Source organism: Pongo pygmaeus, chromosome 11 (assembly GCF_028885625.2).
Source record: "Pongo pygmaeus isolate AG05252 chromosome 11, NHGRI_mPonPyg2-v2.0_pri, whole genome shotgun sequence".
NCBI lineage: Eukaryota > Metazoa > Chordata > Mammalia > Primates > Hominidae > Pongo > Pongo pygmaeus.
The window spans coordinates 128,405,452-128,432,537 of NC_072384.2; the positions used below are offsets into that span (position 1 = coordinate 128,405,452).

Sequence of the window (27,086 nt, forward strand, 5' to 3'; positions counted from 1 at the left end):
TGTTATTAAAAAAATTCTTCTAAACCAAGAAGCATAGCGTTTCCCTTTAAGAAAAATGCTATGAATGCATTAGAATATTGAAACAAAAAAAGCACAGTTTATTTTATTGTGGAGAATTCTATATAACATGTTGGAAATACAGAAAATCAATATTTTTTACTTTTTTTTTTGAGATGAAGTCTCGAGTCTTGTTCTGTTGCCCAGGCTGGAGTGCAGTGGTGCGATCTCGGCTCACTGCAACCTCCGCCTCCTGCGTTCAAAGGATTCTCTCGCCTCAGTCTCCCAACAGGCACATGCCACCACGCCTGGCTAATTTTTGTATTTTTAGTAGAGATGAGGTTTCACCATGTTGGCCAAGCTGGTCTCAAACTCTTATCCCTCAAGTGATCCACCTGCCTCGGCTTCCCAAAATGCTGGGATTATACACGTGAGCCACTGTGTCCAGCGTAAATCAATACTATTTTAAAGTACAATAAATCAGTGTACGTGTGTTACAGTGTACACCCTGATATCTTCTCATGGTGACACCATGCACTTTCACAGACATTCAGCATGAACACTGAATATTTTGGTATGTTCTATAGTATTTACCTTGTTTCTTGGGGGAGTTTTAATTTCCTGATGTTTTGTTTAGCATTTTAATCCTCCCTCAACCTGGATTTCAAGGCACAGGTCTTGGTTGAACCAACAGGGCTTGAGGCATTCTATTACCATTGAGCAAAGAAAGGCAAAGTTGGTTTGATAATACTAAAATTTGAAAAGCTTATATTTCCTAAAAGACTTGAAGATTTAAAAAATCAGTCATGTAGACCTATAAAGTTGTTTCAATGGAGTTGATTCTTTACTGTAAGGACAATTCAATCATGGAAAGCTGATAGGCTTGGTTATGCAAATTATTCTGAAGTGGTAAGGAAGACTCACTGGCTTCAAAAGTTAAAAGGGAAATTCCTACTAAAACCTCTGAACCCTCATGTACATTGATAAGTAGAATTGCCTTTAGCATGGTGAAAGGTTCCTTGGAAAGCAGCCAAGTCCCCACTTCCTTATCCAGTAATGGAAGCAATAATCTGCAATAATAAGAAATGATCTGCTTTATTTTATACAGTCTAATAACAACAAACTTTTTGATCACAAATACGTTGAGCCTGAAAATCAAAATAAAAGAAAGATTAAGTTGCATTCAAAAGTACTTTGAAATAACATGGCTTACTTTCCCATGTGTAGGAGAAATTTTGTGTTTTATATCTATCTGTACGTTTTATATCTATGTATGCTCTCTGTAGGATAGCATATCGTCTCCTGTGTTACTTTTTGTGGTTTATATTTTTTGTAGATATTTCATACTTTATTCTTGACATGGGGAAGGAATTAAGCAATGACTCTTATATCTTGGAAAAACGGGGATTTCAAAAAATAGTTTTGAATTATGTAAAACACTTTCACCTTGAAGGTTCATTATTGTTTTTTATTTCTTTCTTTTTCTAAGTAATAAACAGTGTGATGCTAACGGTGAAGATTCTGTTACTTATATTAAAGGAAAAACAGGTTAACAAAACCACTTCCCCACTCATATTGAAGGTCATGTTTTGTTAGTTTGTTTGATTTTTAGCTGAATGAGGTATAATGTAATGTTTAAAAAAGTGGCTGAGTGGTCTCTAAAATGATTTTATTTGAGTTCCTACCAAATATTGTGTCTAGTTTCAAAATTATGCCTAGTTTCAGCTGTACTTGAGCTATGACTTTCAGAATTAAGGCGAGATAGGCTTCTGTAGGGGAGAGAAATCTCTCCATTTGCACGTCCATTGGGCATTATAGACATGACACGCCTTAAACCAAACCCTACATTCTATTATTCCCCCAATAATCTACTCCTTCTTAAGTGCTTTCTGCCTGATTAAACTGTACAACCATCCCCTTAGTTATTTAAGCCAAAACATTTAGAGTTATTCCTAATTTTCTTTTTCTTTCATAGTCAATATCCAATTAATATAAAATGACTGTCATTTTAAACTTTATTTTATTTTTCTGAGATGGAGTCTTGCTTTGTTGCCAGGCTAGAGTACAGTGGCACGATCTCCGCTCAATGCAACCTCCACCTCCCGGGTTCAAGCAATTCTCCTGCCTCAGCCTCCTGAGTGACTGGGATTACAGGCATGCGCCACCACGCCTGGCTGATTTTTGTAATTTTAGTAGAGATGGGGTTTCACCATCTTCACTAGGCTGGTCTAGAACTCCTGACCTCAGGTGATCTGCCCACCTTGGCCTCCCAAAGTGCTGGGATTACAGGCGTGAGCCACCGCACCTAGCCTAAACTTCAAAATATATTCTTAATGCAACTACTTCTGACCACCTCCACCATGTCCACTCTTGTCTAAACAAGCCTTCTCACTGCTCTCGTTGCATCCCTTCTGTTTCCCTCACAGCAGTCAAAGGTCCCGTGGAAATCCTAAATCAGGGCACATTGTTCCCCTGCACTAATTCATCCAATCTTATCCCATCCCATCTCACTTAGTGCAACATGCAAACACCCTACCATGGCAAAAGGGCTCTACCTAACCTGCTTCCTGGCTACTTACTTGACTTCATTTCCTACCACACTTTCCCTCACTCCATCTGCTCTAGCACATGAGTCTTACTGTCCTTCCAGCCTCCCAAGCACTTTCCTATCTCAGGGACATTGTATTTGCTGTTCTCTCCACCTTTTTTTTTTTTTTTTTTGTTTTTGACAGAATCTCACTCTGTCGCCCAAGCTGGAGTGTAGTGGCATGATCTTGGCTCACTGTAACCTCCGCCTCCCAGGTCCAAGCGATTCTCCTGCCTCAGCCTCCCAGGTAGCTGGAACTACAGGCGCCCACCACCACGCCCAGCTAATTTTTGTATTTTTGGTAGAGATGTGATTTCACCATGTTGTCCAGGCTGGTCTTGAACTCCTGGCCTCAAGTGATCTGGCAGCCTTGGCCTCTGAAAGTGCTGGAATTACAGATATGAGCCACTGCAGCCTGCCTTTTTCTCTCTGCTTTGGATGCTCTTTCCCCAGATGTCTGCACGGCTCCATCCCTTACTTCATACAGGTCCCTGGTCAATGTTTTCTCCATAGAGATGTTTTCCTGATCACTTTGTCTAAAATGACACCCGTGGACACTCTCTTTCCATTATCCTGCTTAATTTGGCTTCATAACACTTTCACCACATGATATTAACTTACTTATATGTTAATTAATTAGTTTCTTGTGTGTCTCTTCTACTCTTTCTCATTCTCTCTCTCTTTCTTTCTCTCTCTCTCTCTCATTTTTTACTTTGTCATCAACCAATGGGCACTCATCTACTATAATCTAAGTTGTATGAGGGTAGAGACTGTTTTACTTAGCACTTTATTCTTCGTGAGATGAACAATCTCTAACATAAGCTAGGTGCATTCCAGCCTGGCCCATGTGGTGAAACCCTGTCTCTACTAAAAATACAAAAATTAGCCTGTGTGATGGCACGCAACTGTAATCCCAGTTCCTCAGGAGGCTGAGGCAGGAGAATCGCTTGAACCTGGGAGGCGGAAGTTGCAGTGAGGAAGATCATGCCATTGCACTCCAGCCTGGGTGACAGAGCAAGATACCGTCAAAAAAAAAAAAAAAAAAAAAAATTAGGTGCACAATAGATCTTTATTGAATGAATGAGTGAATTTCCATCCTTCCTCTTCAGTGAACAGTAGGGTTCATGTAAATGAGTCATTATTTGAGTGATAATAATTCATGTCCTTTTTCCTCGCTGACCATAGTTTGTCCTTTGTGTGTGTATATTTGTGTGTGAATGTATGCATGTAAATGTTCTAACATTGAAGACTAAGCAGAGATTATTTTCCATAGCAGAAAAGAAGTGGCCCTAGCAGTTTCATAAATCAGAATTCAATTTAGGGTTCTATGTGAAAGGTTAATTTCATCCCATGGCAGCACAGTGGAAAAACACAATTTCTACATGTCTGCAAAAAACATTTTTATTTTCCCAAGATCAAAAACAAGCACTGACAGGCTGAGTGCTGTGGCTCACACCTGTAATGCCCTCACTTTAGGAGGCTGAGTTGGGAGGATTGCTTGAAGCCAGGCGTTGAAGACCAACTTGGCCAAGGTAGCCAGACCCCATCACTTAAAAACAACAACAACAACAACAACAACAAGAAACAGTGTTAATGGTCTACCTGCTGGGCCCTCCAAAAACTTAGGGACATTATCTGATGTACCTGTGTTTTCATAATATTTACTATTAAATGAAGGTGAAGAGTGGCTTCTAGCTGGTTAAAAAACAGTTGAGAAGGAGATATTGAAGGTTGTCAATGGGTGATAAAACCTGGTTTTAATACTATCCTGGGACCCTCTGGTGGAGGCAAGGAAGGATCCCTGTGGTCTCTCAGCAGATGTTTTGCCAAATGAAACCCTGCAAACTGCCAACTTCAAAAGTATCTCAAGACTGGGCGCAACGGCTCACGCCTGTAATCCTAACACTTTGGGAGGCCGAGGCCGGGGGATTGCTTGAGGCTGGGAGTTCGAAACCAGCGTGGGCGATACAGTGAAACCCCCTCTCTACTAAAAATGCAAAAATTAGCCAGGGGTGGTGGTGTGTGCCTGTAGTCCCAGCTACTGGGGAGGCTGACAAGATCACTTGCACCCAAGAGGCGGAAGTTGCAGTGAGCCAAGATCACACCACTGCACTCCAGCCTGGGCGACAGATTGAGATGCTATCTCAAAAAAAAAAAAGGTATCTCAGATTATGTAGTCTCAGATGGTATAGCGATGGGAGCGATGGGTAAGGAAAAAATTTTCAGCGGCCCTTTGGCTGTTAACAAGTATAAACAGTCAGGGAAAAACAAAACAAAAACAAAAAAACAAACACACATTAACAAAACCATTCAAGAGGTGGCCTTCAGCAAAATTAGCAGACTCCAAGGTAGGAAACCAGGTCATTTGGAGTGTGTCTGGAGGACAGAGAAAGGAGCCCAGCATTGCAATGGAGGTGATGCGAGCTATAACTGTTCTGTTTCTGGATGAGGCCACCACTGGCTTAGATGTTAGCACATCGAATGCACTTCTTCTCCTGAAGATGACAAGGCAGAGAAGGCCCATCCTCTTCTCCATTCCTTAGCCTTGTTAGGCCATCTTCAAACCTTTTGATAGCCTTACCTTGCTGGCTTCTGGAAGGGTGATGTTCCATGGTCCTGTATAGAAAACTTTGACATATTTTGCATCTGCGAGTTACCAGTGTAAATCCTATAAAACCTCTGCTGATTTCTTCCCACGTATTGTTAATAAAGTCTCCTCTGCTGTGACCTTAAATAGGAACCAAGGAGGTGAGAAACCTGGGGAACTTGAAAAGCCTCCCAAACAGGATAAACAATGAATAGAGGAATTAGCTGAATTTTACGTCAATTCTTCTTTCTACAGGGAAACGAAATATGAATGTAATGAACTCTTAGTAGGTGAAAAAAGGAGTGAACTTTCTTTGATCATCAACTCAGGTGGGTGTCCAAATGTTTATTCAAAAATTTGTTTGGTGAGCCTCAAGGTTCCATTCCTGAAATAACAGCCCCAGTTATCAGACTGGGCATCCAGGTTCTTTACTGTGGTTTAAACAATAGTCCTGCAGGAATTTATAATAGAGGTGGCTTCCTGTTCTACTTGTCCTGCAACCAATGCCTGAACAATGTCTCAGTGGTATTTCTTCTGGTTCTTGAAAAAAAGCAGTCTGTGCATGAGTCTACCAGTGGCTATTTTAGAGTATCATCATATTTCTTTGGAAAGGTGATATCTGACCTACTCCCTGTGAGAATTTTATAAAGTATGATATAATGAGTGCATTGCATCTTATGTTAAGACCGAAGCTGAAGGTGGGATCTTTCTTTCTTTCTTTTTTTTTTTTTTTTTTTTGAGACGGAGTCTCTCTGTGTGTCCCAGGCTGGAGTGCAGTGGCACGATCTCAGTTCACTGCAAGCTCCCTCTCCCGGGTTCACGCCATTCTCCTTCCTCAGCCTCCCGAGTAACTGGGACTACAGGCGCCCACCACCACGCCTGGCTAATTTTTTGTATTTTTAGTAGAGACAGGGTTTCACTGTGTTAGCCAGGATGGTCTCGATCTCCTGACCTCGTGATCCGCCTGCCTTGCCTCCCAAAGTATTGGGATTACAGGCGTGAGCCACCACGCCCGGCGGAATCTTTCTTTTTTAAGATGCCTCCCGGCCGGGCGAGGTGACTCAAGCCTGTAACCCCAGCACTTTGGGAGGCAAGGCAGGTGGATCACGAGGTCAGGAGATCGAGACCATCCTGGCTAACACAGTGAAACCCAGTCTCTACTAAAAATACAAAAAATTAGCTGGGTGTGGTGGTGGGCGCCTGCAGTCCCAGCTACACGGGAGGCTGAGGCAGGAGAATGGCGTGAACCTGGGAGGCGGAGCTTGCAGTGAGTTGAGATTTCACCACTGCTCTCCAGCCTGGGTGACAGAGCAAGACTCCATCTCAAAAAAAAAAAAAAAAAAAAAAAGATGCCTCACTCGTGGGTTTGCACTGACCTCCAGTGCCTTGGCTCTGGCTCTCGCTGGAGGTCAGAGTGACCCCCTTGGGCTACCCTTCTCTTGACTTTCTTTAGCTGATGAAAATTATTTCAGCCCTCTGCGTGAATCTCAGAACCAGTACGCCTTGGTTTTCCCGGATCCAGTATATAAGTATTCCTCAATACAACTATGGATGCTTGCAACATAATGACTTTATGGACCAAAGCTTTAGACTCGGAATACATGGGTTACCCACAAAAAAACAAGGCCTGTGGATATGCCATGTGTTCTGGGGGAGACTTTTTACAAAACCAAAGAATTGAGTTGTCCTCTTGAGGTCTATGGAGGAATCATCTGGCCTTAGCATGTGTGATGGTGATTTTCTTAATTGCCTGCTAATATGGTTTGGCTGTTCCCCCACCCAAATCTCATCTTGAATTGTAGCTCCCATAATTCCCACGTGTGGTGGGAGGGAACTGCTTGGAGATAATTGAATCATGGGGGTTGGTCTTTCTCATGATAGTGAATTAAGTCTCATGAAATCTAGTGGTTTTATAAAGGGGAGTTCCCCTGCACAAACCCTCTTGCCTGCTTCCACCTAAGACGTGCCTTTGCTTTTCCTTTGCCCTCCGCCATGATTGTGAGGCCTCCCTAGCCATGTGGAACTGTCAGTCCACTAAACCTCTTTCCTTTATACATTACTCAGTCTCGGGTATGTCTTTATTAGCAGTATGAGAACAGACAAATACACCTACCTAAAATTAAGCATTCATACTCTGTGTGTAGCAGATATCTCTGGAACCCCATGTACCATTCTTTCAATCCCCTCTTCAATTTCAGCCCCAGCTGTAGTGTACAGTTTCCAGTGAGCTCAGACCACCTGGCACTGATGATGACTCACTGAAGCCTGCTCTGCCTGCTTTCTGCTCTGGGGCCTTCTCTGAACTGAGGGGATGTTGGGCCACTCCCCTCCTCTAAGCACAGCTTGAAAATAGAGAAGCATCAGTGTCCTGGGGACCATCTTTAACGAATGAGAAATGTGAGCCAGCTGATGAATAATCTCTCTTCTCCTTCAAGTAGAGAGTTCTGGAAGACATCTGCTTCTTTCTCAGGAGGTTCTAGTGGAATCAATTTCCCATTGCCCACGAATGAACTTCCAAACCCTTCCTCCTTCCACTTTCCCGCCTGTTCCTGGCTCCTGAGAGTAACTCACAAATAAATTATCTGCATCTGAGGCTCTACTTTCAAGGGAACCCAAGCTAAGATGCTAAGAAACAAGATGCTTGATTTGTTTTAAGGAGTCATCGTGGGAATTCGTAGTGGTGCTAGCCTCCATTAAAGTTGTGGTTTATTCTCTTTTTTTTTTTTAGCGAAGCTCTGTAATACCTCAGTATATGATGAAGCCTGTATGGAAACTATTGTAGCAGGATGAACCATAGACAAAACTCCTCAGACACCGGATTAAAGAAGGAAGTGGTTTATTTGGCTGGGAGCGTCAGCAGACTCACGTCTTAAGAGCCGAGCTCCCCCAAAAAGAAATTCTTGGCCTTTTTAAAGGCTTATAACTTTAAGGGGACCATGTGAAAGGGTCGTGATAAATCGAGCAAACGTGGGGAATGTGACTGGGGGCTACATGCATCAGCTAACAGAACAGGAAGTTTTGCAATGCTTTTTTCATACAGTGTCTGGAATTTACAGATAACACAAGTAGTTTAGATCAGGAGTTGATGTCATTATTATTACTTTTTTTTAACTCCTAGGGCCGGGTAGTGGTGCCAAGGTTGTCTGGCTATTTATCTTACTTCTGTTTCTTTCCCACTTTTTGCTTTCTTTCTTTCCTCTTGTCTTGTGAACTAGGCAAGGTGAGGAAAAGAGGGCAGCAGGAGTTAATAGTGGTCTCCTTCCTTACTATGACTTCTATTACTGTCTGAAAGAAACTAAAGTGTGGGCTAATGGTATGTACTATGATCTATTTGATAATTGATAACAACCTTGAGGAGGAAATGAGGAAGAATATATTGACGTAGGGAAGGGGGGTCTGATTTCCAGTTCCAGCTTCAGTCTTTATAGTTTGACACTGGCAAAGTCGAATGTCTCTCTGGCTTCAGTGTCCTCATCTTTCTTTCTTTTTCTCTCTTTTTTTTTTTTTTCCGAGATGGATTCGCTCTTGTTGCCCAGGCTGGAGTGCAATGGCATGATCTCGGCTCACCACAACCTCTGCCTCCCAGGTTCAAGTGATTCTCCTGCCTCAGCCTCCCTAGTAGCTGGGATTATAGGCATGCACCACCACACCCGGTAAATATTGTATTTTTAGTAGAGAAACATGAGCTTTACCATTAATTATAAAAAACAATTTTCATGTTTCCACAATAAGACTGTGTTTACATATAATTGTAATTATTTCTATGATAATGATTTATGTAAAATGAATATGGTCTGTACCCCATACTGCTTTGTTTTACAGATATTTGTGTGTGTTTTAACTATAATTTCATTTGAATTAAGATACCATGTTCTCGGCCAGGTGCGGTGGCTCATGCCTGTAATCCCAGCACTTTGGGAGGCCAAGGCGGGTGGATAGCTTGAGTTTAGGAGTTCAAGACCAGCCTGGCCAACATGGTGAAACCTCGTCTCTACTAAAAATACAAAAATTAGCCAGGCGTGGTGGCAGGTGCCTATAATCCCAGCTACTCAGGAGGCTGAGACAGGAGAATTGCTTGAACTGGGGAGGAAGTTGCAGTGAGCCAAGATTGCACCACTGCATTCCAGCCTAGGCAACAGAGCAAGACTCCGTCTCAAAAAAAAAAAAAAAAAAGATACAATGTTCTAGTATTAAGTAGCTTCCACATAAGATACTTGTCATATCTTTTCTGAAAAAAAAAAAAAAAAAAAAAAAAAAAAAGAGTAAGACACTGTGATTCTGCTACATGCAGGAATTAGTACTCAATAGGATGTATCTGAGATATTTCAAAAGAATGGCTGAATAATAAATGCAACAAATAGCATTCTAATAAATTAGGTTTGAAATAATTTTTGTAATGTTAATCTCATTTAACACATTTATTGACTGACCAAAAAAAACTCTCAAACAATTTAAGTCACATTTTAGAAAGTTTTTTTTAAAATTATTATTATTATTTTTTGAGATGGGGTCTGACTCTGCCACCCAGGCTGGAGTTCAGTGGCGTCATCATGGCTCACTGCAACCTCTATCTCCCAAGCTAGAGTGATCCTCTCACTTCAGCCTCCCGAGTAGCCAGAAACAAAAGGCGTGTGCCACCAGGCCTGGCTAATTTTTGTAGAGAAAGGGTTTTGCCATGTTGCCCATGCTGGTCTCAAACTCCTGAGCTCTAGGGATCCGCCTGCCTTGACCTGCCAGAGTGCTGGGATTAGAGGCGTGAGCCACCGCACCCACCCACATTTTAGAAAGTTTTAAAGGGACAAATATGAAATGGTACATCGATCAAAATAAGCACAAGGAAATGCAATTCTAGTCAATATAAAGATACTAAAAATAGTTTATTTATGGCTATTAAATAGAGAGGAAAAGAGATCTGTGATTAAGACGTGAGAGAGAGGGAGGAGAAGAGGAGACAACAGGAATGGAGGAAGCAGAAATGAACACAGACTACAGGGAACCAAGAGTAGTCGTAAAGAAAGAAAAAGCATCCGGGGCTGGGGTGCGTGTTAAGATGTAGGTACATGGAGAGTACCTTTTTTGTTTTGTTTTGTTATCAGCTTTATTGAGATATAATTGACATACCATAAAATGACCCTTTTTACGTAAACAATTCAGTGTGTTTTTAGTATATTCATAGGGTTGTGCAACCATCAACCATATGGATTTATAAATAAAAAATAAAAAACAAACCACATACTCCTTAGAAGTCACTCCCCAATCACCTTCCCTTCCCTGGACACCGCAACCCAGCCCTAGGCAGTCACTATTCTACTTCTCCTCTCCATATATTCACCATTTCTGAACATTTTATGTAAATGGAATCAGACAATTTGTGGTCTTTTGTGCTTGGCTTTTCCACTTAGCATAGTGTTTTCAAGGTTCATCCATTTTGTAGTTTCTTTTTTCTTTTTGAGAAAGAGTCCCACTCTGTCACCCGGGCTGGAGTACAGTGGCACGATCTTGGCTCACTGCAACCTCCATCTCCCAGGTTCAAGCAATTCTCCTGCCTCAGCTTCCCAAGTAGCTGAGATTACAGGTGCATGCCACCACTCCTGGCTAATTTTTGTATTTTTAGTAGAGATGGGGTTCTGCCATGTTGGCCAGGCTGGTCTCAAACTCCTGACCTCAAGTGATCCGCCTGCCTTGGCCTCCCAAAGTGCTGGGATTACAGGTGTGAGCCACCATGCCCAGCTTCATTTTGTGGTTTCTAACAGTACTTTATTGCTGAATAATATTTCATTGTATTGATTTGCCACGTTTAATTTATTTATATATCAGTTTATAACTTTTGGGCTGCTTCTACTTTTTTGGCTATTATGAATAATGCTGCTACAAACATGCATGTACAAATTTTTGTGTGGACATATATTTTCATTTCTGTTGGGTGTAAACCTGGGTGTAGAATGGCTGGGTCATATGATAACTTTCTAATTAACTATTTGAAGAATTGTCAAAGTGTCTTCCAAAATGACTGCACCATTTTTTTAATTTCCATCAATAACATATGAGGATTCCAATTTCTCTACATCATTGCCAACACTTATTATTTGTCTTTTTGATTATAGCTATCCTAGTGGATGTGAAGTGGTATGTCATGGTGGTTTTGATTTGCAATTTCTTACTCACTAAAAATTTTGAGCACCTTTTTATGTGCTTGTTGAACCTTTATTTATCTTCTTTGGAGAAATGTCTATTCAGCTGTTTTCCTCATTTTTTAATTGGGTCACTCATCTTCTTATTATTGAGTTGTAAGAGTTCTTTATATATTCTCTGTACAAGTAAACGTCCCTTATCATATATATGACTAGCAAATTTTTCCCTTCCTTTCTATGCGTTTTCTTTTCATATTCTTTGTAGTGTCCTTTGAAGCATAAAAATGTTTAGTTTTGATTTGGTCCAGTTTGTTAATTTTTAATTTTGTTGTTTGAGCTTTTGGTGTTGTATCTAACAAGTCATTGCCCAACCCAAGGTCATGAAGATTTTCTCCTATGTTTTCTTCTAAGAATTTCATGTTTTTAACTCTTATATTACTCTTATATTGAGATCTATGATCCATTTTGAATTAATTTTTATATATAGTGTGAAGTAATGGTCTAACTTTATTCTTTTGCTGTGAATATCCAGTAGTTCCAGCACTATTTGTTGAAAAGACTGTTCTTCCCCCATTGAATGGTCTTGCCACCCTAACACAAAATCAGTTGACCATAGACATGCGGGCTTATTTCTCAATTGTATGCCATTGATGTGAACACTCATGCAATTTTCACATGTCTTGATTAGTGTGGTTTTTTAGTAAATGTTGAAATCAGAAAATGTGAGTCTTCCAACTTTATTCTTCCTTTTTGGGATTGTTTTGTCAATTCAAGGTCCCTTGCAATTCCACCTGAATTTGAGTATTGGCTTTTCCATTTCTACAAAGAAGCCAGCCAGGATTTTAATAGAAATTGTGTTAAATAGGCCGGGCGCGGTGGCTCGTGCTTGTAATCTCAACAGTTTGGGAGTCTGAGGTGGGCGGAGCACCTGAGGTCAGGAGTTCAAGACCAGACTGGCCAACATGGCGACACCCTGTCTCTACTAAAAATACAAAATTAGCAAGGTGTGATGGTGCATGATTGTAGTCCCAACTACTTGGGAGGCTGAGGCAGGAGAATTGGCTGAACCTGGGAGGCAGAGGTTGCAGTGAGCCGAGATTGCGCCATTGCACTCCAGCCTGGGCAACAAGAGTGAAACTCCGTCTCCAAAAAGAGAGAGAGAGAGAGGAAAAGAAAAGAAATTGTGGTGAGACTGAACATCCTTGTCTTGTCCTTGATCTCAGGGAAGAGGCAGTAAGTCTTTCAACATTGAGTATGCTGTCAGCTATGAGGCGGTCACAGATGACCTTTATCAGGTTGAGACATTCTCTACTATTCCTAGTTTTCTGAGTGTTCTTGTCATGAGAAGGTGCTGGATTTTGTTACTTTTCATATAGTTTTTATTTTTATTCAATTAATTTGTGGTATTACATTTCCTGGAATAAATCCCACTTGTTATGGTATATGGTCCTTTTACTATGTTGTTTTGTTTTTGTGTTTGTATTCGGAAAGGATATTGGTCTGTTGTTTTCTTTGCTTGTGATGTGTTTATCTTATTTTGGTGTCAGGATAATACTGTCCTCATAGAAGAAGTTGAAAAGTGTTCCCTTCTCTTCTATACTTTGAAAAAGTTTGTGAAGAACTGGTATTAATTCTTATTTGAATGTTTTGTAGAATTAACCAGTGAATTAATCTGGTCCTGAGGTTTTATTTGTGAAAAATATTTGGTTATCAATTTGATATCTTTACTTGTTATAGCTCTATTCAAATTTTCTATTTTCTTTTTTTTTTTTTTTTTTTTTGGAGACAGAGTCTTGCTCTGTCGCCCAGGCTGGAGTGCAATGACACCATCTCGGTTCACTGCAACCTCTGCCTCCCGGGTTCACGCCATTCTCCTGCCTCAGCCTCCCTAGTAGCTGGGACCACAGGTGCCCGCTACCACGCCTGGCTAATTTTTTGCATTTTTAGTAAAGACAGGGTTTCACCATGTTAGTCAGGATGGTCTTGATCTCCTGACCTCGTGCTCCTCCCGCCTCGGCCTCCCAAAGTGCTGGGATTACAGGCATGAGCCACCACGCCCATCCCAAATTTTCTATTTTCTTCTTGAATCAGGGTCATTAATTTGTGTCTTTCATCTCTGTTCATATCAGCTGTGAGGTGGTCATAGATGACTTTTATCAGGTTGAGAAAGTTCTCAACTATTCCTAGTTAGTTGAGTGTTTTTGTCATGAGAAGGTGTCAGATTTTGTCAGTTGCTTTTCAAATCATTTTTATTTTTTATTTGATTGATTTGTTGTATTACATTTCCTGGAATAAATCCCACTTGGTTATGGTGTATGATCTTTTTACTGTGCTGTCAGCATAGTAATTTTATTGGCATACAGTTTTTTTTTTTTTAACCTCCCTTTCCTTTGTCTGGTTTGGTCTAGTCAAGGCTTGTTAGTTTTGTTGATCTTCTCAAAGAACTAACTTTCGCATTCATTGATTTCCTCTATTGTTTTGCATTCTCTGTTTTATTTATTCCTGCTCTAATCTTCATTTCCCTCCTTCTGCATGCCTTCGGTTTAGCTTGCTCTGCTTTTCTCTAGTTTCTTAAGGTAGAAGGTTGGGTTATTGTTTTGAGATGTTTCTTTTTTTTTTTTTTAATGTAAGTGTTTACAGCTATAAGTTTCCTTCTGAGGACTGCTTTTGCTACATCCCATAAGTTTTGATATGTTGTGGATTTTTTTTTTTCATTTCAAAGTTTTTTCTACTTTCTCTAGTGACTTTTTTTTGACACGTTGTTGTTGTTGTTGTTTTTTCCTTTGAGATGGAGTCTCTGTTGGCCAGGTTAGAGGGCAGTAGCGTGATCTTGGCTTACTGTAACTTCTGCCTCCTGGGCTCATGAGATTCTCCTGCCTCAGCCTCCCAAGTAGCTGGGATTACAGGCATGGACTACCACACCCGGCTAATATTTGTATTTTTAGTAGAGACAGGGTTTCACTATGTTGGCCAGTTTGGTCTCAAACTCCTGACCTCAGGCAGTCCACCCACCTCGGCCTCCCAAAATGCTAGGATTACAGGCATGAGCCACCACTCCTAGCCAGACACATTGGTTATTTAGGAATATGTGGTTTCCCTTCTGTCTGTTACTGATTTCTGATTTAATTCCATTGTGGTTTGAATGTATACTTTATGTGATTTCAGTCGTTTTACATTTATTGAGACTTGTTCCATAACCTACCATATGCTTTATCCTAGAGAACATTCCATGTACAACTATTCTGTTGATGTTGGATAGAGTAGTCCTTAGATGCCTGCTAAGTCTATTTGGCTTATAGTGTTGTTCAGGTCTTCTATTTTCTTGCAGATCTTCTGCCTAAATTTTATTAATTAGTGAAAATGTGGTATCAAAGCTGTCAACTTTTATTGTTAAATTTCCTATTCTGCCGGGCACGGTGGCTCATGCCTGTAATGAGGTCAGGAGTTCAGCCTGGCCAACATGGTGAAACCACGTCTCTACTAAAAATACAAAAATTCGCTGGGCGTGGTGGCACATGCCTGTAGTCCCAGCTACTCAGGAGGCTGAGGCAGGATAATCACTTGAACCCAGACGGCAGAGGTTGCAGTGAGCCTAGATGGTGCCACTGCACTCCAGCCTGGGCAACAAGAGCAAAATTCTGTCTCCAAAAAAAAGTAATAATAAAAATAAAATAAAATAAAATTTCCTGTTCTTCCCTTCAATTCTGTCAGTTTTTGCTTTCTTTAGTTTGGGGTGCCACTGTTAGGTATATATACAGTTATAGGTTTTATATCTTCCCAATGGGTTAATTTTGTGTCACCATGTAAGTCCCTCTTTATTTCCAGTAACATTAAAAAAATCTATTTTGTCTGATATAGGCATCACCAACTCCAGTTCTCTTTTGTTTACTGTTTGGTATATCTTTTTTTGATCCTTTTACTTTCAATCTATTTGGGTCTAGTGGAGAGTTCTTATACTGCCTTAGGTTAGGGATTCATATTACATTATCATCATTAGTACTATTATTTGACATTTGTTTTGCTGACTAGCTACTGCTGATAGATTTTTTTCCTTCAACCATTCTGAGGCTGTATATTGAGTTATATTAGTACATCATCATGAAGAGTTAAAGGCAGGTAAGGATTATTTTCTGAACTGCAATATTGATTAAAGCCATGTGAATGTATAAGATTCTTAGAAGAGTTGACATTAGATCAAGGTGAAGCTGAGGTTTGAGCCTTACTTAAAGTCTGATATTTTCCACTCTAACTGTGGACAGTACTGTAGCACTGTTATAGTACCTGCTCTGAATGTTAGTCCAGCAACTCAGGGTCTTCTTCATGACAGCTGAACATCAACCATGCGATGGCAAATGTGTAGCAGAGTATGCCTGGCATCCCACCTGCTCCTCCTCCCCCTCCTCTTTGACTGGCTCTGGAAAGCAAATAGGGTGTAACAATAGGAGTGGTGGAATGTTCCTGTGTGGGGCTGACCTTTGTATCGCTGTTAATCCTCTACTTTCAGACACAAAAATGATTAAGTTAAAACTGGATGAAAGTCTTTTCTGGGCCACAGGGCTGAGCTGCTTTTGCTCTTTGCAAATCCAAAGAATTTAACAGGATTCTCCCCTTCTCAACTTCCTGTCCCCCACCCTGACCTTCACACCTTCCCAACATGAGGAAAAAGCAGGAAGTTTTCCTTGCGGGTTTTTTTTATGATGACATGATGGGGCCAGTTGATCAATGGGGAAAACCCCATGTAGCAACACGCCTTCTGTGTACATTCCCAATATTTGCTATAAATAGGGCCATCCCAGGCTGCTGTCAGAACGTAACAGCACTCCCAAAGAACTGGGTACTCAACACTGAGCAGATCTGTTCTTTGAGCTAAAAACCATGTGCTGTACCAAGAGTTTGCTCCTGGCTGCTTTGATGTCAGTGCTGCTACTCCACCTCTGCAGCAAATCAGAAGGTAAGTGTCGCTCTTTCTGCTAGCACAGAAGAAAGACTATTTTCATTTTCCTTTTAGCCTTGAGCTCAACTGGGGGTCCCTAAGGGATGGAAAACTGTTAGAAAGTATACAAGAGGTAGTGATGGAAGTTGTCAGCCCATTGTGGAGTGGAGGAGAGAAGAGTTACTGCTGCAGACCAGGCTTTCCTCTCTGCTGTCAATCTCAGCAGATTTGGGGAGTGGTGGGCTCTTAGAGACCCCTAAACTTCAGGACAAAGCCAAAGTGCTGTTTCTAGGAGTGATATAAAGCATGTAATGTTACCAGTAGATGGGGCCATTTTGAAATGTAGAGAACCCTCCCACGTCCCCAACTGTCTTACCTCCCAACTTAATAGTTTTGGCAAAGTTCAAAACTCATCCTTTAGAAGTAGATTATAATACCTGACATCAACATCCCCACAAGGCATAGGGGACATTGCTTGCCAACTTTGAAATAACATTAATTCCTTACCTTACAGCATGTTGTAATCTGACTCATGGGAATGTCCAAGTGTTGCTTTATTGCTCAATAGTCACACAACACTTTTAGCAACAGGTGCATTCCTAAAAATGCACATCGAATTTTTTTTTTTTTTTTTTTTTTTGAGGCTGGGTCTCACTTCGTCACCCAGGCCAGAGTGCAGTGGCATGATTACTGCTCACTGCAGCCTCAGCCTCCTGGAGTCAAGTGAACCTCCAGTCTCAGCCTCTTGAATAACAAGGACCACGACCGTGTGCCACTCACCTGGCTAATTTTTTTACTTTTTTTTTTTGTAGAGACAGGGTTTCACTATGTTGCCCAGGCTGGTCTCGAGCTCCTGGAGGCAAGCAATCCTTCCTCCTTGGCCTCCCAAAGTGCTGGGATTGCAGGTGTGAGCCACCATGCCCAACCACATGTTGAACTTTTATGAACAAAATTAAAGATTCCTATTAATTAATAGGACAATTTCAAAGTGTTTTCACGCCTATAAATCATATTTCCCTTTGTAGCTCTATTTCTCAATACTTAGTAGCCAGATAATAGATTAAAATCTGCCAATTTATTCATTTTCTGCTTTTGGAAGTTTATCTACATAAGGGTTCCTTGAAGCAGTAGGGAAGGGGCTGCTCATATTCTTGAATGATTATAGTGAACTGAAATGAAATATTGTCAATTTGTATTTCTTACTGAAGATATCCCACTTATGAGAAGTCATGTGTTTCTCAATTCTATTATTGAACCAAAACTTCTTAGCACACAAACTGTTTTTTCAAAGAACTGTAAACTATGTTAGATTGGTTCTCAACGACCTTACAAAGGTTTCGAAGGCATTGAAACTCTTCCACTAAGTGGTTTATTCATCATATACATGAGATTCACTAGATTTTTCACAACTTAAGGTAGTTTTATAATACCAATCACAGGATAAGTTTATTCATGTGGACCCAATACATTTCACTTTTTTTTAGCAGCAAGCAACTTTGACTGCTGTCTTCGATACACAGACCGTATCCTTCATCCTAAATTTATTGTGGGCTTCACACGGCAGCTGGCCAATGAAGGCTGTGACATCAATGCTATCATGTAAGTTATTAACTGATTTTAATACAATTGTATCAGGAATGCCTAGAAACTTCAGTTTTAAAAATGTTTGCCTTTTTAGAGTTTCATTCAGAAATTACTGATGTTTTGAACATAGGATCTTATTTTAAAGAGAAAGAAATGATGTGGCAAAGATAGCTTTGTCTTAGTATGTATCTACTTCAAAGTTCACTTTAAACAGGACTGGAATAAGGCAAAACCTTTTTTTTTTAACTTTTTGGTCAAAAGGAACTAGTATAGGGCAAAAATCACTTTCTAAGGCTATTAAAGTGATATGTTAGGAAAATATGGAAGATACATATTTCGAAATGAGCGTCTTCTACCAGAAAATGTTTGAGACCAAAAGTAAAATCTCAGACTAATTATACTATCACATATAATTTTCTTGATTTATATAGGATATTATATTTTGGAATTATACAAGTTATTGATCAGATACATACATATTCTATGTAACCACCAATAGCAAAATTATATGACAATTCTGGGACTTTATCTTCCTGCCATTGTACTATTATTTGTTACATTGCAGAGAAAGGGAGAATCACTTTGATTTTGCATTAGTCTTCATCAGAAGCATTTTTTTTGCATTTTATTTTACCTTGTCAACTGAAATGTTTAGTGTGTAATCAACTGGAATATAAAACTTCCATTGTATGTTCTATGAAAAACCCATTTAAAAGCTCGTTAAACACTAATCAAATTTTCTGATTTTTCAGCTTTCACACAAAGAAAAAGTTGTCTGTGTGTGCAAATCCAAAACAGACCTGGGTGAAATATATTGTGCGTCTCCTCAGGTATGTTACACTGACATTTAGCCTCTGCAAATGTTTGAGGAAAGAGGAGTGTGCAAAGGAGGAGGCCGTAGGTTTTCTGGGATTCTTTAGTTTAACTATTGCGGAATTTTTAAAGGGAAAATTTGAGTTGGACCACAAAAACAAAGAATACATTTTTCCACTTACAGATCATCATCATTGTTATTATTATTTTAATTTAGTGATTTCTTACATGATGTATTAGATTTCTCTATGCATTTGATAGTTACTAGCTGCCTGATTCTTGTTGCAAAGATGCCTACTATTTACATAATTTAAAGGCAATCTGGCATTTGGTTGTTTGTTAAAAACTGAAAAATGAACATTAGTTAAACAGAGATCAATGGTTCTGATTTACATTGACAATAATAGACAGTAACACTTTATCAATGGACAGAAGGCACCTAACACCAGCGTGCCATAGATACTGAACTTGGAGACACAAGATAAGCGTCCATAGCCTGTTTCTGTCATTAATGAGCTGAGTTAGGTTGGGCAAGGGCCATCCTCTCTAAACCTCAATTTCCTCATCTGAACTCTGAGCTGCTTGACATAGAGTTGAGATTAAGGGCAGATGAAGCAACCTTTAGGTACCAAAGTCATTCCCACCATGCAGTGACCTTGTCATTACTTACACTTTTCTTCTTTTTCATTTTACAGTAAAAAAGTCCAGAACATGTAAAAACTGTGGCTTTTCTGGAATGGAATTGGACATAGCCCAAGAACAGAAAGAACCTTGCTGGGGTTGGAGGTTTCACCTGCACATCATGGAGGGTTTAGTGCTTATCTAATTTGCGCCTCACTGGACTTGTCCAATTAATGAAGTTGATTCATATTGCATCATAGTTTGCTTTGTTTAAGCATCACATTAAAGTTAAACTCTATTTTATGTTATTTATAGCTGTAGGTTTTCTGTGTTTAGCTATTTAATACTAATTTTCCATAAGCTATTTTGGTTTAGTGCAAAGTATAAAATTATGTTTGGGGGGGGGGAAATAAGATTATATGGACTTTCTTGCAAGCAACAAGCTATTTTTTTTTAAAAAAACTATTTAACATTCTTTTGTTTATATTGTTTTGTCTCCTAAATTGTTGTAATTGCATTATAAAATAAGAAAAATATTAATAAGACAAATATTGAAAATAAAGAAACAAAAAGTTCTTCTGTTGATTGAGTTTTATATCACTTTTATGATGTGTATTGAAACCATTTCCAGGCACAGAAAATATAAGAATTTTCTGAAAAATTATATCCTCCACTTACTTCTAGTTGTTCCCTTTATCTCGGCCCCTCATAGCACTGGACTTGATTTTACATGAATTATAATGGAACAGTTATTCTTTTTTTTCTTTAATTCAAAGTCGTCCAGATTGAAAGTTGAAAAAGATCCTATATCTGATATTCATAACCCAATGTTTATTGATTTAAAAAAACTATTTAAAATAAGAAACCATGCCCACACACCTTTTGACTACGGGGACACAACAACCATTTAGAATATACCTTCAGGAATCACTTCTTCCATCCTTCTGTCACCAGCCAGGATCTCAGCATATGAACATTTCTCCATTTAAAAGTCCTCCCGAGTCATCTTTAAGCAGTTTCCGAAAGGAAAATGACTATTCAGAGAGTTCTTAGTGGCTGCCTTGCTGACCAGCGGGGAGCCCCCAAATGTGTGAAACCTGGCAAGAGCCCAGCAATAGGATGAAAAGACTCGGAACCAGTAGTTACTATCACTACATTCATGCACCAAGGTTCACAGGGTGCCTTGGATTCCAAAGGACACACAGGATCACTGGAGGCAGGCACGCTGATGATATGATGCAAAATCAAGACACATAAATCCATAAAGTAGGGCAGTGGTGGGTCATTTGATGTGGAGCCAAAAAAGAGTAAGTGGCTCAATAGTCCCCAAGGGTGTCTGCATCCTCAGGAACAGTAACATTGAATCATCAGGGAAAGTATGCTCAACATCCTGTGTGTTGATTCATCATCACACATAGGTTTAGTATGTGCTGGGCACTGTGTCAAGTTCTAGAGAGAAGAAGTGACTTAAAACTTAGTAACTTGCTGCTAGATAATTAAGGCTGAGCAATGTGGCAAGAGGCAGGAATGGGTAAAGCAGCTCTTACAACACTTGGTGGTAAGCACTTTAATAATGAAAGTCATTGGGCATCATTCGTGAGGGCTTCCAGAAGAGGTACTATGCAGTTGAATCATATTAAATAGCCAATATTTGACGTCATTGACCTGAGAAGGTGACAATTTTACAAGATTCAGCCCAATACTTGTGGTATGAAGAATCAGCAGGAAGTAGCCAGTTGGAAAAGGGACAGCAGGAAGTGTTTGGAAATATCTGCGGGCACGTGTAGTTGTCACAATGCCTGAGGGTGAGTACAATAAGCGTTCAGTGGGTAGGAGCCAGGGTTGCTAAACTCACTAGAATGCAACGGATGGTTCTGCACAATGAAGAATTGTCCCACCCCAAACGCCAATCACGCCACCATCGAGCAATACTGGATGAAGAGGAGTATATGCGGGGGGGGCAGGGGTGGAGTAGCTGCAGATTAAGTGAAACTGTTATCTCAACTACGTGTGGTGGTTTGGGCTTGACCATGGAGCCCTTGGGAAACCACTGTAAAGGTCAAAATACATGTTGTCTCTGCACAGCAGAGGAAAGGGAGGTGGGGTGGATGGAAAGCAAAGGTACCAGAGACAGCTGCAATGAGGAGACTGAGAAATGGTGAACCTCAGTCACAGCCACGGCAAAAAACAAAAAACAAAAAACAAAAAACAAAAAACGCAGAAGAGGTGGGATTGTGAAGCCTGGGACTTATCCCAGACAACCCTTCTCTCCTCCCCATCAGTCACTGTTGGAACAGCACAGCCAAAGCAAGGTATTGTCAGGGGGCAGCAGATTTGTCTCATTGCTGGAAGACCTCAGCAGGTAAGGCTTGTAGATTCAGGAAAGGAGAAAATTTTGTTAGCACTCTGAAGCTGTCTGAATCTTTTGAGGCCAGGACTACTAATAAGTATTAAGTGAGTTTCTGAAGACCGAAATCTCCAGGCTGGAATGCCAATTTGTTAATCAACAACGAAAGCATCCAAGTATCAAGTATACGGACATAAGCACATGGCTAGATTAGGGAAACAAGCTACCTGAGCAGTCAAATTGGAATCACAAAGCTGGTTTGTCAAGGCTGGGATCAGAGAGCAGGGCCTCAGCTATGTAATTTGAATATTTAATGCTCTAGTTTTCACTGGATTAAATATGATCTTAGATTAGGGATGCCACTCCCAATTCACAGCTCCCTCTCTCTCTCTCTTTTTTTTTTTTCATTTTGAAAAAAAGCCTTTCTATTTACTTTTTAATTGAAGTATACTTTATATGCAGTAAGACATACAAATCTTTATTTTTTTATTTTTTTTTTGAGATGGAGTCTTGCTCTGTCACCCAGGCTGAAGTGCAGTGGCATGATCTCGGCTCACTGCACTGTACCTTCTGCCTCCTGGGTTTAAGCAATTCTCCTGCCTCAGCCTCCTGAGTAGCTGGGATTACAGGCGTCCATCACCACGCCTGGCTAACTTTTGTATTTTTAGTAGAGACAGGGTTTCTCCATGTTGCTCAGGCCGGTCTCGAACTCCTGACCTCATGATCTGCCCAACTCAGCCTCCCAAAGTGTTGGCACTACAAGTGTGAGCCCCCGCACCTGGCCCAGATACACAAATCCTAATTGTACAGCTTAATAAATTTTTGCATATGCACCTACCTGTGAAACAACCCTGCCTCCTTCAAGACAGTAAATGTTTTCAACACAGCAGAGGAAGGTGCTCTCATGTTCCCTTCCATTCGTACAACCCAGGGGTAGCAGCTGTTCTGGCCTGTTTCACAACAGATTAATTTGCCTTTTCTTGATTTCATATATACGGAACTATCCAGCATGTACTTTTTGGTTTTTGACTTCTTTTACTTCTGGAACTTATTTTTAATGACATGAACTTATTTTTAATGACATGTATAGTACATGAATTCACTCTCATTCTTAGGTTCAAGCAATAGTGATACGGTGAAGGTCTCCTTTAAACTTTCATCAAGCCCCTTGACTCTCTGAGGTGACACCACAGGATGCCTTTGCTCTCCCCTGGGCTAAGTAGCCCTTTCTGTTTGTACAGTCTTCTTGAGAACCACTCCTAGTTTATGTAAGAGTCTAGTCTTGTCTCCTAAATACACTCTAACCATCTGAATGATTCTGAGGTTTTTGGTCATATATTTTCCAAAAGTCTCTTGTGTGAGACTGCTGATGTCTGGCCATAGCCATAGGCCCTATGTGTGGATTTGACTTGCTGTATTCTCAGAGTTGTCTCCAAGTTCTTCGGTGCCTCCCTGGTGCTTTCCATTAGTGTCATCTTAAGAGGTAAGTAAGATAAGGATGGAATAATGTCTTGCCCCTGGCAATCTGTAGGTCATTGGTAACTGTAGGAGTATTCAGTGAGGTAGTGTAGGAGAGAGAATCCCAATGACAGTGGGTTGAAGAATGAATGGTGACAAGTAGTTTGGCAATGAAGGTAAGAGGAAATAAAAGCTAGAAGGGGAGACTTTTATCTTTAGATGGAAAAGTATTGAAAGAGTCGGGGAGAGGAGAGAGAGAGATTGAAGATATTATAAAAAGTTGAAGATTCTGAAAGAGTAACAAATGGTACCTCAACTTCTCTCAAAAGGCAGGTTTCCAGAACACAGTTCAGTTGAGTCATCTCTTCCTTTGGAACAAAATTCACTCAGTAAAGAGTGGGAGTAGGTGGGGAGAATTTTGCAATTTGGGATGGAGGAAGTTGACAGACTTTGAATCTGGTGGTCTTGCTTTCCTTGGTGAAAGACTAGTCACCTTTTGAGAGTGATGAGTGAGCTTTGACATGAAAGGAGAAGCTTTGAGATAGTCAGTAGAGGACACAGGGGTACACTCAAGGTTGTTCCACAGTGTTGGGGTTCACTGAAGTTGGAGATAACTAAGCTGCTGTGATTTCCATTGGCACACACCAGGTGGCCTGCTGCAGTTTGGGTGTAAGAATAGTCAGTGGTGACTATTTGGACTAGTTTAGGGTCAGGCTTTGCATCTAGGCACAGTGCAAGGACAAGAAGGCAAGTGTCAATGATAGAGGTACAGAGGGGTTAAAGCGCTGAACCATGCAGTCTAGACCAGAGACAGGAGATGAGGTCCAAAGGTATCTGAGACACTGAGAGAGTACGGGGAGGCCCTCAGATAAAAGGCCTCAATGTGGTCAAAGAGCAGGAGAATGGGAGGGCTGGAGGGGCTGGAACAGCTCCAGGAGCCAAAGTCCAAGTATGTGACTGTGGGTGTGCAACTCAAGTTGTGGGGTAGCAGGGTGATGATTGGAAGGCTACCAGGATGGATGAGTCATTCCCATTGATTTTCCCTCTACTTTTTCCTTTTTTTTTTTTTTTTTAAAAAATAGAAATGGGGTCTCACTATGTTGCCCAGGCTGGTCTTAAACTCCTGGGCTCAAGCATCCTCCTGCCTCAGCCTCCCAAAGAGCTGGGATTACAGGCATAAGCCACCATGCCCTGCTTCCCTCCACTTTTTATTATGGAAAATACAAAAGTGGAGAGAATCATATAAAAAGCCCCCATGTATCCATCATCTGGATTCAACTGACTAATGGCCAATCTTCTTACATCTACAACACCCAACTCACTTCTTCCCATCTATCCCCCTGGATTACTTTGAAGCAATTTCTAGACATTAAATTATTTTGTTTATAAGTATTTCTCCCTCTCTCTATATATGTACATATATATATATATGAACTTTTAAAAACATACAATTTCACTCACATGGATTTAAAAATCAACACTAATTCTCTAATATCACCCAATGTCCAATCAGTGTTCAAATTTCCCTGCTTGCTCTAAAAAAATTGTTTTAAAAAACATTATTTGCATCCATCTTTTCTTTAAATGAAGATATAAAGATGTAGATGAAGGTGTAAATGAAGATCCAAAAGAGGTCCACACACTTCATTTGTTTGGCTTGTTTTTTTTTTTTTTTTACTTTTCATCTGAGAGCTCCTCACTACCAGCCCCCATCTCCTTTCCTTTTCCTTTGCAATTTATGTTTTGGGGAAACCAAGACATTTGTTCTGTGGTTTCTCACCTTGTGGGTTTTGTTAGTTGCATTCCTGTGGTGTTATTTAGCATGTTCTTTGACCCTACTTAGAAATAGAGGCTGGGTTGGATTGGAAGTTACTATGCAAGGGGACAAGGCTGCTGAATAAGTGGCATTGTGCTACATGGGTACAAAGTTATCCACATTGATGTCATCAACAGCAATGAAAAGGAACACTGAGCTGAAGAACTGATCAAGGCCATTAACTGACAGCCAGCGGGAGGGGAAGTGGATGGTCTAATGACATCCATATGCTTCAAAGAGGATGATGGGAAAGGTGTGTAGGAATGAGAAAGTGCCATGATGGAACCACAAGAATACTGGTCTCTACCCACTCCTGGCCCTGGGGTGGGAGAGGAGTGAGAGAGGAGCCCCTTCGTCTTGAGAAGACGACAGGGAGGAGTAGTGTTCTTGCCATAAAATCAGATTTCAGATGAAGCCAGGAGATGGAGAAGTGGAAGACGAAAGGACAGAGAAGTTGCTTTACAACAGAAAAAAGTTTCCATTGAAGGTCATGGGGGGCATTGTGGAGTTGAGTTGGAGGCACAAAGGAGAATTGGGACGGAAGCACTAGCAGTATGAGAAAGAAAAGATGAATGCAAAGACTTGGGTAGTGATCATGTCATTAATAATATTTAGATTATTTAAGCATTTGTGTGTTAATATCACCTGCTAAGATTGCCAGTGTACCTCATTGGAATATGAGCTCTGAACTCTATTTTTATGTCTGTTCTTGGATAAAGAAACCGAGGCTCAGGAGAATTAAGAAACTTACTCAAGGTCACACAGTCTTTAGAGATACAATGGAGTCTAGAGTTGGCCTCAGGGCTCCCTCCTGGCCTCTGGCATAAGATATTTTTGTGTCAAGGAGACAGCAGCACTTCTGGTGCCTGATGCTCAGCCTTGGGGCTGTTTATTTGCAATCTTCTTGTACATCTGTTTGCTCTGCTGTTCTAGAAGGTACCATCAAAGTATTAGAGCATGTTAGACTTTTTTTTTTTGGATCAAAAAGGCTTCCAAATAAAAAGTTTGTTTCTTCAAGGAGTAAGCTTCAACTGTGATGCGGATGCCTTCTTCCCTAGCGGTGCCAGACATATATTACACTGTTGTACTTTTCTTTCTTGCTACATCTCTTCACAGTTTATTGGATAAAAATAATGTTTTCCACACATTCACTCATTTATTCATTCAACCAAGAGATGTTTATTGAACACTTACTATGTGCCAGGTGCTGAGGCGGTCATTGGGGATAAACAAGACAACCTTGCTGCTTTCATGTGCCTCATGGTTTAGAAGTGGGGACACACAACACATACCACCAAATAAATGTATGAAATGTGAGGACAATAAAGTTGGGAAAAGGGACAGAGGGTGGGGATGGAGAACTTCATATCTGTGTAGAGCCTGACACAATTTCCTGCCTTTTTCTCAGAAACAAAGCCTCCGTCTTCCCCTTGGCTTAGAAAGGACCCTGGATAGGGCAAGGAAGACAGGTCTGATTAAACCTGTGCAAGAGTGTAGTCTTTATTTATTTATTTATTTTTTGAGATAGAGTCTCGCTCCATCAGCCAGGCTGGAGTGCAGTTTCCAATCACTTTGTTATTTTTTTATTCTCCTTTACTGGTTTGACCTCTTTTGCCTGACCTTTAAACACCAAGCATCTTTACACTTCAAGTCTAAAGATTCTTCTCCTCTCACCTTACATTCTTTCCCTATATAAATTCATCAGTGCCATGGCTTTTGTGTTGTTGTTGAGACAGAGTCTCCCTCTGTCACCCAGGCTGGAGTGCAGTGGTGCGATCTTGGCTCACTGCAACCTCCACCTCCCAGGTTCAAATGATTCTCCTGCCTCAGCCTCCCCAGTAGCTGGGATTACAGGCACGCACCACCACGTCTGGCTAATTTTTGTATTTTTAGTAGAAATGGGATTTCACCATGTTGGCCAGACTGGTCTCAAACTCCTGACCTCAAGTGATCCATCCGCCATGGCCTCCCAAAGTGCTGGAATTATAAGCGTGAGCCATCGTGCCTGGCCCAAGAGTATAGTCTTAGTTTTTGGAGATAGCACAGGTCCGTGGAAGACTGTTGCACTAGGTCTTGCTTTACTCTGACTAAAAGGGTAGCTCATAAGTTAGAACCCCTAAGATTATAAAATTTTCTTCACTGAGCTTACCAAGTGTCAAGACTCCAGCTGGGGCCAACTCAAGTTAGGAAAACTTGAATATGCATTCGAACT

At 40.6% G+C, this 27,086-nt stretch overlaps 1 protein-coding gene across 2 annotated transcripts; it reads left to right on the plus strand.

Annotated features, from left to right (window-relative positions):
- Nucleotides 1-16,107: 16,107 nt before the first annotated feature.
- On the plus strand, nucleotides 16,108-19,836 carry CCL20 (C-C motif chemokine ligand 20). 2 transcript variants are annotated; one of them, XM_054478239.2, is made up of 4 exons: nucleotides 16,108-16,253; nucleotides 17,720-17,834; nucleotides 18,572-18,649; nucleotides 19,328-19,836. In XM_054478239.2, the coding sequence occupies exons 1-4, from the start codon at nucleotides 16,178-16,180 to the stop codon at nucleotides 19,347-19,349; spliced, it is 291 nt and encodes a 96-aa protein (XP_054334214.1). In that variant the 5' UTR covers nucleotides 16,108-16,177; the 3' UTR covers nucleotides 19,350-19,836. The 2 variants fall into 2 exon arrangements, with proteins under 2 accessions (XP_054334214.1, XP_054334215.1); XM_054478240.2 differs by having other exon boundaries at nucleotides 17,723-17,834.
- The last annotated feature ends 7,250 nt before the right edge of the window (nucleotides 19,837-27,086 follow it).

Bases quoted from the DNA above. Each gene is read 5' to 3' on its own strand.
- CCL20 (XM_054478239.2), top strand. From the start codon at position 16,178: ATGTGCTGTACCAAGAGTTTGCTCCTGGCTGCTTTGATGTCAGTGCTG. The intron at 16,254-17,719 runs GTAAGTGTCGCT...ACTTTTTTTTAG, and splicing joins CCTCTGCAGCAAATCAGAAG to CAGCAAGCAACTTTGACTGC. The intron at 18,650-19,327 runs GTATGTTACACT...TTCATTTTACAG, and splicing joins TATATTGTGCGTCTCCTCAG to TAAAAAAGTCCAGAACATGT.